This window comes from Callospermophilus lateralis, chromosome 14 (assembly GCF_048772815.1).
Source record: "Callospermophilus lateralis isolate mCalLat2 chromosome 14, mCalLat2.hap1, whole genome shotgun sequence".
Taxonomy (NCBI): domain Eukaryota; kingdom Metazoa; phylum Chordata; class Mammalia; order Rodentia; family Sciuridae; genus Callospermophilus; species Callospermophilus lateralis.
In genome coordinates, this window is record NC_135318.1 from 59,356,829 (window position 1) to 59,369,869 (window position 13,041).

Below are 13,041 nucleotides of genomic sequence, written 5' to 3' on the forward strand. Positions count from 1 at the left end.
GTTTTTGCTGTTAATTTCATTTTGTATTTTCCTTGTAACTGTTGCCTGTTAGTGTTTTGCAGAGGTATTGCTTCTAAAAACAACAACAACAACAACAACAAAAACCTGGGTTAATTTGAGATAGTAAGCCATCACATACAGGACAGATAGTATATAATTCTGACTATCAGTACTAATGCTGACCCCAATTAAATTAAAGGAATAACTGTAAAATTATAGATATTGAAGTTATAACCTGTTACTCCCTCTTAAAGACTGGTGAAGCTGGCTTGTTGGGTATTCAAAATCAAAAACTTGGAGACCAGTGTCAAGAAAGTAAAAGGGCCAAGGGAAAAAACAGCCAATATTTTGGCCCTTGTGTTCTAACGTCAGCCAGGACCCAAAGAATGACAGGAACCCCTCTCTGGACCCTGCAACTCTGGTGAGTCACCCAATCTGCTGATCAGGGAGATCAAGAAGACACTAGAGAACAGGAAGCCAATCAGTGCACATTCTACAAAGAGGAGGGTTATTGGAGATGGAAATGTCCCTGATGCTTTCAAGAGAAGCTACATATGGTCAGCAGGACCCTGACCCATCCTGGAAGATGGAACCACTGGTAGAAGAAAAGCTGAAGGAGCCAGGAGGCTTCACATATGTCCCCAAGAGTGATCTCTGAGGAATCTCAGCTGATTTTTAAGAGCAGATAGGAACAAGGTCAGTCTTTTGGGGGGAAGCGGGGTAGGGGGGTGCTGGGGATCAAACCCAGAGCCTTGTGCATGTGAGGCAAGCACTCTACCAACTGAGCTATATCCAGATGTTCACAAGGTGGGATCCAGCCCACAAGGTCAGTGTTGACCAACTTGGTCTTAAAGACCTGGCAGGAGAGCACAGCCTCAGCACAGTCCTACATGGACATTTAAAAGGAAAAACAATTTTTTAAATGTAACTTAAGATGTACACCTATGTCAGCCCTACAAAAAGTAAGTAAAGCTGGAGGCTGTAAAGAAAGGGTTCTTGTATGAGAGTGCCTAATAATAATGATCACAAAGTATTCCAGAGTTGCCAGTTTGTCCTGAGTTAGAGTTTGATCTCATAGACTTACTAATCTTTCTCACCTTCTACATTTATAAACTTGATTTGTTTTCCACTGATAAGATTATGAGTTACTGTTCTCATGGTTTCAGAAACTGGCTGAAATACCAATTGCTTTTGTGCCAATTGTTTATTAAAAAAAAAAAAAAAAGTAATGCTTTGCTTCTTGTCAATTATTGGCTTAGTATGATCCCTGCCCTATGTATGCCTTGTCCAATCATCTGCCATCTGCCACTGTGGACCTCTGGTCTGCTCTGATGCTGAATGCCCTTAACTGTCCACACATCACTTGTTAGAGAAAAAGAACTTAGGGTTACTTCCCCCAACTTCACCTGCTTTCAGCAGGAAGTAGTTTGGAGATGTCCTCACCCAATTTCCATAGAAATGAAATGTAGAAATTGAGAGTGGGTAAATGCAACAGTGGCCTAATTTATGCTTTGAATATGACCCTTGCTGCTGTGCACTGCAATTGATTTTTTTTAAATGGGGACATGTTTATTTCTCTCCCTCTCTCCCTATTCCTCTATAATCTACCCTGCTTCTTTTTAAAATATTTTTTTTAGTTATATATGGACACAATATCTTTATTTTGTTTATTTTTTACGTGGTGCTGAGGATCGAACCCAGGGTCTCACACGTGCGAGGCGAGTGCTCTACTGCTGAGCCACAACCCCAGCCCTACCCCACTTCTTAATCTCAGGGGAAACAGGATTACCTTCTTCTTCATCTTAGGCAGATTTATCTGTCTTTGACTACACACCTACCATAGGAATGAAGTAATCCAGACTTTGGGGATGGTACAGAAGATCTCAGAAATAACTATCCCCCAAATTAACAAGTGAACTACAACTCCAACAGAGAACACTTAGAATATAGCCTTTGAATCACCTCTTTAAAAGCCCCTTGTACCTGCTGATGGGCAGAATTCACAGCCTTTGGGACAGAAATTCCCTGCGTTTCTCCTTTGCCAACAAAGCAACAAATCTTATTTTTTCTTCTTCTCAAAACCGTGTCCTCATTATTGGATTGGCATCAGTGGTGAGGATTGAGCTTTTGGCAACATAAGCACCTCAGTGGATCTCCTTGGGTTAGTTGTCATTTTTATAATTGAACTGTAAGTATCGTTGACTTTGAAAACTTTTTAGAAATAATTTCGTACTTTTCTTTCTTTCTTTTTTTTCAGTACTGGGGATTGAACCTAGGACCTCACACATGCTAGGCAAGTACTCTACCCCTGAGATACATTCACAGTCCTAAATTCATACTTTTAAAAGTTGAAAAATATAATAAGAACTCTTGGATAGCTGGGTGTGGTGGTAGTTGAAAAACAGGATAAACTTCTGAATAGTTGGTCGTGGAAGTGGTTGAAAAATATAATAAAGAACTCCTAAATAGCTGGGCATGGTGGTAGTTTAAAAAATAGAATAAATAACTCTTGAATAGCCAGGCATGGTGGTGCATGTCTGTAATCTCAATGATCAGCTGAGGCAGGAGGATCACAAGTTTGAAGCCAAACTGGGCAATTTAGCAAGACCCTGTCTCAAAATTAAAAAAAAAAAAAAAAAAAAAAAAAAAAAAAAAATATATATATATATATATATATATATATATATATATATATATGGACTGGGGATGTAGATTAGTGGTAGAGCACCCCTGGGTTCAATCACCAGTTAGCAGGGGGAAAAATAGCCTCCTGAATATCTTTAATCCAGATTTCCTAAATATTTACATATTACCACACTTCCTTGATTCATTCTATTTTTTTCTTTTTAATATTTTTTTTAGTTGTTGTTGGACACAATACCTTTATTTTATTTATTTATATGTGGTTCTGAGGATCAAACCCAGGGCCTTGCATGTGCTAGATGAGCATTTTACAGCCTAGCTCCAACCCCAGTCTCTTTCTATTTTTTTCTAAGGCATTTGAGAGTGTGTTTCAGATATGACACCCCTTTACCTCTAAATAATTCACTGTATTTCCAAAAATATAATAATAGTTCACTAGTCAAAAGCAGAAAAAGATGTGATGCCAGTAATTAACCCTATATATCTCACAAAAAACAAAATTCACCAATTTCTGTACTAATGACCTTTATTAGATTTAGGCTTTTAACGCTATTTTAATATATTTCTTACCTTTGGGGCATGTGTACCTTTAAAAACATACTACTGCTGGGCTGGTCATGTATGCTTGTAACCCCAGTGACTTGGAAGGCTGAGGTGGAAGGATCACAAATTCCAGGCCAGCCTCAGAAAATAGTGAGACCCTGTCTCAAAATAAAAAATACAAAGTACTGGAGCATAGCTCTGTGATAAAGTGCCCCTGGGCTCAAGCCCTAGTACAAAAAAAAAAAAAAAAAGAAAGAAAGAAAGAAAAGAAAGAATGAAAGAAAGGAAAAAAGGAAGAAAAAAGAAAGAGAGAGAGAGAGAGAGAGAAACCCCAAACAAGGCTGTGGTATAGCTTAGTTAGTAGAGTGCTCACCTAGTGTGCACAAGGCCCTGGGTTCAATCCTCAGTAACACACATACACACATGGGGGGGGGGGGGGAAGAAAAGCAAGGAAAAAAATTCCCACATTGCTGTCAATTTCTACTGCAGTGGTTCCCAGACTTGTACATGAGAATCATCTGGAGATCTTTTAAATTTTTTAAGTTCATATTAGTGAGACCCAGTAGTTATGAAATGCCTAGTGACTCCAATGTGCAGACAGATTTAGGAAATTTTGTGCTGTTTTGAAAGGAATTCTATGGGCTGTGTTGCCCCTGAGATGTTATTTGTGAGACTGGCAGTGAGGGGACACCTGGGGCAGATAAACATCTTCCTGGGAGGGGAAGAACTTTTGAGGTTCTGCCAGACTAAGCAAACTTCTGTCCTTGGGGGCTCTTCCTAAATGGCTCCTTACAGAAGCAACAATTTCCAGAGTCAATTTCTGATTTTCATCCATCTCTTCATTGTTCTCTCTTTTTCTTCAGAGCCTAGCACATAACAAGAGTTCCACAAATGTCCAATCAATTCATGGATGAGATTGTGCTTTCACCAACCTGTTTTCTAAGGCCCAGAGAGCAGGGGAAAGGTATTAAATTTCTTTAGAGGCAAAATCTCAGGGGCAATGACACTGAGGGATAGGAGGAGTCAGAAATCATAGAGAATCAGGGGTAATAGGTGTCAGAGTTGCTCAGAACTTACTTAATACAGGAAGAAAGCTTTTTATAAGTCTGTGCCTTGGTGCACACCTATAATCCCAGTGACTCAGGAGATTGAGACAGGAGAATCACAAGTTCCAGGCCAGCATCTGCAGCTTAGCAATGCCCTCAGCAATTTAGTGAGACCCTGTCTTAAAATAAAAAAATAAGAAGAACCCAGTGCAAAAAAAAAAAAAAATAGACACACCCACACCCACACCCACACCCACACCCACACCCACACACACACACAATTTGGAGGAGTCCTGTGGCAACTCTATCCTGAAAGAGCTATCCTGAAAGAGCTACTTCATTAACATTGAACCAAACACATTTGTGTCTTTCCACAATGTCAAAATTTGTTGAATAACAATAAATTCAAAGGATACACCATTTTTTTAAAAATAGTTATTCTTTAGTTTTTCAGCGGACACAACATCTTTGTTTGTATGTGGTGCTGAGGATGGAACCCGGGCCGCATGCATGCCAGGCGAGCGCGCTACCGCTTGAGCCACATCCCCAGCCCCCAGGATACACCATTTTCATCTGTGGCAGTTCTCTGAATACTGTGTGTCACCTAGTAGACATAAGCTGGGAAAACATAAATTCTTTTAATCCAATTGAGGATGGGGGACAAAAAGACAGTCAGTGTAAGTAATACATAATTGGGTCCCATCCAGGAAATGGGGGCTGATTCAGCAGGAAATAAAATGTTAATACTTTCAGGACACATCCCCCTCCTCTACCTGTTGCCAAGAATATCTGCCTCCTGGGAATTGTTCCTACCTACTAGGATTTGTGAAATAACAAATGAAATAATGTCTCCTAGGCCATTCCCTTTCTGCCTGAATCATTATACCTTTGGCCCACCTTTTAGCCATGTAGGCAGGATGGGAGAAGAGGTCATGAGAACAAAGGAAATCTAAAATGTACAAAAGGGGCAGGATGTCCCCCCACCATTTCCTTATACACGCAGCTCTGGGACCCCTTCTCCTGGGAGAAGTCTATCTCTGTTCTATCCTTTAAATAAAACCTGCTTTCTGTGCTTGCCTCAGCAATTCTTCAATATTGAATCTTCACATCTAGGGGAATGGAACTTGGCCCTGATGAATTTTCATCACCGGTATCAAAATCATGATTTCTTTTTTTTTTTTTAATATTTATTTATTTATTTTGGCGGACACAACATCTTTGTTTGTATGTGGTGCTGAGGATCGAACCCGGGCCACACCCACGTCAGGTGAGTGCGCTACCGCTTGAGCCACATCCCCAGCCCCAAAATCATGATTTCTAATGTCATACTTCACACAATGATGTACACATAGGTGACAGAAAGTGTTGAGAAGGCCACAGGGTTACAGGATGCTGAGCCAAGAGCACAAGAGATGAACCCAGCGTCAAAGAGTCACTGTAGGTGGTCAGAGAAGGATTTTTAAAAATTATTTTATTTATTCTTATTAATTACATATGACAGCAGAAAGCAATTAAATTCATATCACACAAATAGAGCAAAGCTTTTCATGTCTCTGGTTGAACACAAAGTACAATCACACCGTTCATGCTTTCATGTACGTACTTAGGGTAATGATGTTCATCTCATTCCACCATCTTTCCTATCCCCATCCCTGCCTTCCCCTCCCTTCCCTTTGCCCTATCTTTTTTTTAAATACTTTTATTTTATTTATTTATTTATTTTTATGTGATGCCGAGGATCAACCCAGAGCCTTGCATGTGCTAGGCAAGCGCTCTACTGCTAAGCCACAACCCCCTCTCCCCCCTTTGCCCTATCTAAAGTTCATCTATTCCTCCCCTGCTCCCTGCCCCATCCCCATTATGAATAAGCATCCTTAGATCAGAGAAGACATTTGACATTTGGATTTTGGGGACTGGCTTACTTCACTTAGCATTATAGTCTCCAACTCCATCAATTTACCTGCAATAAATAAATAAATAAAATTGATAAATCTTTAGCCATGTTAACAAAGAGAAGGAGAGAGAAAACTCAAATTACTAACATCTGTGATGGAAAAGGAAATATCACAACAGACACTAAAGAAATACAGAAGATAATTAGAAATTATTTTGAAGATTTATGCTCCAATAAAATAGAAAAAAACAAAGGCATCAACAAATTTCAAGAGTCACATGATTTGCCCAAACTGAACCAGGATGATATACATGATGTAAACAGAACAATTTCAAGCAAGGAAATAGAAGAAGCCATCAGAAGACTACCAATCAAGAAAGGAGCGGATGGATACACAGCTGAGTTCTACAAGACCTTTAAAGAAGAACTAATACCAACACTCCTCAAATTATTTCATGAAATAGAAAAAAAGGGAACACTTTCAAACTCATTCTAGGAGGCCAATATCAGAGAAGGATTTTAATGAACCAGTGCTGCAGAGTTGTCAAAGCAGAGGGTTCCAAAGAATGAAGGACAGTAGTTTTAGTTTCAGGATGTGGGAAGTGAGATTTGCATCCTCATCATGAGCAGGAGAAAACATGCTCTGCTGAAATCTGAGGAGAGAGGTTCATTGCTATGCTGATTTTCCTGGGCAAGGCTCTTGATGAGTGACCAGGTGACAGGGTCAGGGTACTGCTGTGTCCAGTCTCAGAGCATTCCTCCTTTTACTGATCTTTTATAGGTGGGGGTTTGCACCTGATGAGGTTGATTCTCTCCTGTGTCTGGTGTTCCTCTTACATAATTTGGGATGTCCGTGTATCCAGCTACTCCTTGATTTAGTTTGCACATATAAGTTATTTACTAACTTGTACCTGAAGGTTGTGCTGGGCAGATGGTGGTTGTATACTTGTACAAACAAGGTCTAGAGCCATTCTACCTTGGCACTTGAACTTAAAATGGTCAGCTCATTGCTGACTACTGCTATACAAAACGGAGTAACTCAGGTTTAGGCAGCGCCTGAAAACTTCTGTATTATACATCAGGGAGTAACTCAGAGCTAGGCACTGCCTGCTCTCCACAGAGAGGGTGGGTAATTCTCTAAGCCCAGCAGGTACCCCGGCCCTACAAGGCATGGGCTTCCTTCAGGGCTGGTCACTAGGGGGCAAGGAGCAAGGCAAGCTACGGTGGAAGTGAGGAGTGTAAGGAAGCTGGGTCTGAGCTGGAAGGCAATCCCACAGCCCTGTCCTAGCAGGTGGTTTAGCGGTTTGGCGAGCTGGAGTGACCCGGTGAGCACCCAAGAGCGCTGGGAACACCGCCAATAGTTCGAGGCCACTTCCCTGCCCTTCCTATTTACCTAATCGCGCAGTCTCCGGTCAAACCTGCACTCCCACTTCACTTCTGGTACCAGCGACCTAGGGAACCTGTTCCATCACCCGGCGCCTGAAACCTTAGGTTTCGCCCCGCCCCGCTGGACAGCTCCTCCCACCGCCCCGCCCCGCCCCAGGTCTTAAGGGTCTCAGATCCCCTCTCCAGCACCTGAGATCAGTGGCATGGAGCCTGGGAGCCACAGGGAAGGCGGCTTCGGCCGCACGGTGTGCGTGCTCACCGGGGCCTCCCGCGGCTTCGGCCGCACGCTGGCTCAGCTCCTGGCTGGGCTGCTGTCCCCCGGCTCGGTGTTGCTCCTGACCGCCCGCAACGAGGAGGCGCTGAAGCAGCTGGAGGCAGAGCTGGTCGCTGAGCACCCAGGCCTGCGCGTGGTGTGGGTGCCCGCCGACCTGGGCTCGGATGCCGGCCTTCAGCAGCTGCTTGGAGCCCTGCGTGACCTCCCCAGACCCGAAGGGCTTCAGCGACTGCTGCTTATAAACAACGCGGGTGAGACGCGGGGGCTCGGGGCGGACTCTCCATTTAAGCGTTCACTTCCCACATCGCTGGGTGATTCTTGGGCGGGCAGACTAGGCGGCTGAGTCCAAAGGACTGGTTGTTTCATCTGTTTCTGAAAGCTCCGTCCTTGTCCCCATGCCAATCTGATAAGGAGGACACGGTTTTGAGAAAAAGAAAAAAGAGGTTTAAGGCTTTGCTAGTAAAAGAGAAACAGGGGACTCTGCCCCAAAGACTGTGATTCTGTCCATTAGTAGGAGTAGGGGTCTTTTAAAGAGGTGATTCAAAGGCTACAGTCCACCTGGTCTCTGTTGGAGTTGTAATTTACTTGTTAACTTGGGGGATAGTCATTTCTGAGATCTTCTGGTACCATCCCCAAACTCTGGATTACTTTGTTTCTATGGTAGGTGTGTAATCAAGGACAGATAAATCTGCCTAAAGTGGGGAAGAAAGGTAATCCTGATTCCCCTGAGATTAGGGAGTGAGGAGGTGGCGGTTATGGAAGAACAGGGAGAGAAAGAAACATGTCCATTAAAAAAAAAAAAAAAAAATCAGTTGCAGTGGCAGAGCATCAAGGGTCATATTCAAAGCATAAAGTGGACCACTGTTACACAGCCTCGATGGCACATGGAAGCAAAATGTACAAGAGGAAGGCCGGGTGCTCTGCTATCGACCTGGTTCTCGACCTGGTCCTCATCCGGACACGGTTGGCCCAATCAAGTTTTCTAAAGTGTTATTGAACTTTGCAGAACATTTTTGCGCAGCGCCCTCTAGCGAGGGCCTGGGTCAATACACTTCAACTACCCCTAGAGCTTCCTGTCTAGACCCCTGCTCCCCCGTCCCAGAGCAAGACAGGTGCATTCTCAGTGGGCAGCTCCAGTGGTTGGTCTTCTCTCCACACATTAGTCTTTCTTCAGAGCTTGGGAAGCAGGAAACGCCTTAGGAAGTGCGAGGCGGATGCTTGCTCTTGGTCTGGATGGGAAAGGTGTCTGGAGGGCCCTAGGAGGAGAAAGCCCCTCCTGTGCTGGGTTATTTCTTTTTCTTCCCACACTCCTGGTGCTGGGGATTGAACCCACAGTCTCCCACACGCTAGGCAAGTGCTCTACCATAGAACCACATCCCTGGTGCTTCACTGAGTTATTTCCGCCTCTGGTTTTTCAGCCACTCTTGGGGATGTTTCCAAAGGCTTCCTGAACCTGAGTGACCCAGCTGAAGCAAACAGCTACTGGGCTATGAACTTGACTTCCACACTCTGCCTGACCTCCAGCATCCTGAAGGCCTTCCAGGACTGTCCTGGCTTGATCAGGACTGTGGTTAACATCTCATCCATCAGTGCCCTGCAGCCCTTTAAGGGTTGGGCATTGTACTGTGCAGGGAAGGCGGCCCGTGCCATGTTGTTCCAGGTCCTGGCTGCAGAGGAACCAAGTGTGAGGGTGCTGAGCTATGACCCAGGTAGGTGGAAGGTACTGCCATCACTGTCCCCCAGAATTGGCTGGTCCCCCTCTGAGGGCTGGGCAGAGGGCCTAGTCTCCTTGGGGGAAGGACCCACAAGGTATGTTGTTTCTGAATCATGATCTCACACCTCAGTGAAAGATAGATTCCAGGGAAGTTAAGAGCTGGAAGGAGTAGGTGGGGACTGGCCTGGACTAGAGGGTTGAACAGGGAAGTCTGGGATATTAGATGAAGAACACTAGGGTTTGAATTTTGAGCCCAAACCACCTCATGTGAAATGGGACAGATGCTACCTGTCTTAACAGGAAAGTAGGGGAGCTAAAGGAGATAGTGCAGGTGAAAATGATTCTCTTCAGTGGTGTACTCTCTAATTGGTAGAACTTCTAGTTGTTCCATAGGATTTGTCACACTGCATGACCTTCATAGGTATACTTGATGGGAAAACCGGTTCATCTGTGTGTGCCCAGCAGCAAGCTAGCAAAGCTACTGGGCTATGAACTTGACTTCATGCTCTGCCTGACCATCAACCTCCTAGTGGTCTTCCAGGATTGTCCCGTCGTGGGACAGTATTGGACAGTCTGCAGAGAATGTTAGCTGAGTGACATGCAGATAGACATTGTTGAGTGATGACAACCTTGGCTGAACTGGGCTGGAACCCTTGCAGTGGGCGATGCTGGGATGAATAAGATCATTCCTTGTCCTTGTGGAAGTTGAAAAGTATGGGGTCTTGGGACACCTGATCTGGTTTCTGACCTCTCCACCCAAATACCACATGCTAGGGCCTTTATTCTAGACTTGCAATTCCTGCAGTTAGAAGGGGGTGACAGGGCTGTGGTTGAATGTCTGATCAGCCAGGTGGAGATCCAGTTTTGTGTCCTGGGGACAGAGACATAGAGTGGCCTGCCCAAAGCCCATATGTGGCAATACCAGGATTCTACCTTGCTTCCAAGATTTTGATCAGTACCGTGTCTGCATCTCATGTTCTCTATTGCTCCCACCCCAGCAAACACATGAAGTTATTCTGGAGCCAACATCCCAGCTCATCACAGGCTCTGAGCTCAGCCTAGAGCTCAGTCAGACCACAGTGACCAAATGTCAGTTAAGCTAGGCGTGGAGATGGCAGACGGCCACTTGGCTAGGTTTGATGTCAGGAGTCTGGGCATTCTGAGATTTTTTTAGGAGCTCCCTAGGGCCTGAACAAGGCAGAGATCAGTCTGGTTTTCATTTCAGTTTCTGGAAGAATGTTCTAGGCCTGGGATTGTGGCTCAGCGGTAGAGCGCTCACCTAGCACGGGTGGGACCCGGATTCGATCCTCAGCACCACAAAAAATAAAGGCATTGTGTTGTGTCCATCTACACCTAAAAAAATAAATATTAAAAAAAAGAGTGTTCTAACAGGTGTCCAAAGATAGAGTGGGCTGTTTGGAAAGGTAGCACATCTCCTGTCATCAGGATGCACAGGTGATTGGAAGGTGTTTTGAATGTCAGGAAGGTGATTCTCTTTCCAGCACTGAGATTCTGTGATTTTCTGTCCCTCAGGATCATTAACTCCAGATTCTGGGATGTTGTGATTTCTATATGAAGAATAACAAGTGCTTACAAGAGTTCAAAAGGGAACAACTCCTTACAGATGGGAGACTAGGAATGATTTTTACTGGAGGTAGATTAACTTGGTATTGACTCATGAGGGCTGTGTGGATGTTGGCAGGTGGTAGACATGTCCTAGCAGTGCAGGTAAAGGAGGGAAAACATGTTAGAGAGTGACAGGCCTTGCAGTTTGTCTGGAAGCTGATTGTGGACAGAGGGAAGTGAGTAAGGGCACCTTGAGTACTGGGCCAGGCTATTGGGAAGCTCCTGAGGGGTTTTCAGCAGAGGAATAGGTATGGTATTTTAGAAAAATGAGTTTAGCAGAAGGATGGGTTGAAACAGGGAGAGAGAGAAGAGCCTGGTTGTCAGGGTATGTAGGTGCAGGAGGATCCTGCCTGGGGCCTGGCTGGCTTTGGGTGGAGATCGAGGTGGGAGGAGGTTGCAGGGATTTTAAATACTTTATATGTAGAGGTGGGAAAATCAAGAGAAGGTGCTGCAGGACTGGAGTTAGTATGTGCTTAGCACGTATAAAGCCCTGAACTTCATCCCCAGCACCACATTGAAAACAAAGTCAGGGGAGAAGTTACTACTTTATGAGAAAGTAGGACCTCATGAAGGGGACCGTGTTTTGTGTGGGCTTTGGAATTTGAGTCTGGAACTCAGTAGTGACAAAGAGGCGACTTTGGCCACTCTGACCATGCATTTGAGCAAAGATGAGATAGGTATTGCCTCTGACCAGACCTGACTCAGCTCCATAGCCTAAATACATAGCAGGGACCCATGACCTTCTGGTCCTGTCTTCTGCTTTTTGTCCTCTAGGTATCATGGATACAGACATGCAGAAGTTGGCCCGGGAGACCTCAATAGATCCAGACTTACGAAAAAGGCTACAGGATCTGAAGACAAAGGGAGAGCTGGTGGATTGCAGGGTGTCAGCCCAGAAGCTGCTGAACTTGCTGCAAACAGACACATTCGAGTCCGGAGCCCATGTGTCCTTCTAGTAAATAGCTTATGTCCTTGGCTTCTTGGGTCTTTTGACTTCCACTTTGGGGTACAACTCAGGAGCCCTGTGGCTGCCCACACCCTTTCACAAAGCCCCCTGCCAACCCTGCCCAACGCAGACAACCATTCATGCCTACTGCCCTGCCCACAAAGGCAGCCAGTGGGAGTGGCAGGTGTCACCAGTTATCATATCTGTGTCATGCAGCCTGGATGATAAGGAGGCTTGGAGAGAGGTTGTGGGTATTTTAGTTCTCTATCCCCAGGATGGGAGAGCAGGAAAAGCAGCTGAAACACTGAAGAGAAAAGTTTGGGACTCTTGCCCCTGGCTGGTCCATGGGAAAGGAGGGAGTGATGTGATGTGAAGGGTGGCCCATGCAGACTCCCAGGTGGCCTGGAGGGAAAGAGGACAGAGCAGGTTCCAACCCATACAGATCCTCCTTGCTTTGGATAACAAACATTTTTTGTCAAATGTCCTGTCCTTATCCTGATGCCTTCTTGCTTTAGAACCCTCCTCCTTCTAGGCTGGGAGTTTATGTACATAAAGAAAGCAAATACAAAACGAGGCTCGGTCTTCACTAATGCCTCCCTCCGCCTCTCCTAGAGGGCTCATAGCTGGTTTCCTAGGCCTCAGGGTGGTCCAATGCCTATTAACCCAAACTTGGGGTGTGTTGCTCTTTTTCCTGGGGAGCTGTCATGAAGCTGTCTGCCTCATATCACCGAGGCTCACTCAGTGACAAACCCAAGTAGCCAATGGTCCCAGATGGATGCTGAGACGCCTGTTTCTTCACTCTTTTGCTCACAATGACCCAAGTCTTTACTACCCTTTTCTTGTCCTGGAGATACTCAGAGTATACATCATTCAGGACCCAACACGCCGCCTGCTCTCCCCGTAGCCCTCAAGGATGGAGGGGTTCTCTGCCTGGTGCTGCTTTGGATTTCCATTTCTAACCTTTGCCCA

The 13,041-nt window shown here is 45.0% G+C and overlaps 1 protein-coding gene across 1 annotated transcript; it reads left to right on the top strand.

The window, feature by feature from the left end:
* Positions 1–7,629: 7,629 nt before the first annotated feature.
* Positions 7,630–12,082, top strand: LOC143380456 (sepiapterin reductase-like). The gene is made up of 3 exons (XM_076833505.2): positions 7,630–8,037; positions 9,205–9,495; positions 11,901–12,082. Exons 1-3 carry the CDS (start codon positions 7,716–7,718, stop codon positions 12,080–12,082), a joined length of 795 nt encoding a protein of 264 aa, XP_076689620.1. The 5' UTR covers positions 7,630–7,715.
* The last annotated feature ends 959 nt before the right edge of the window (positions 12,083–13,041 follow it).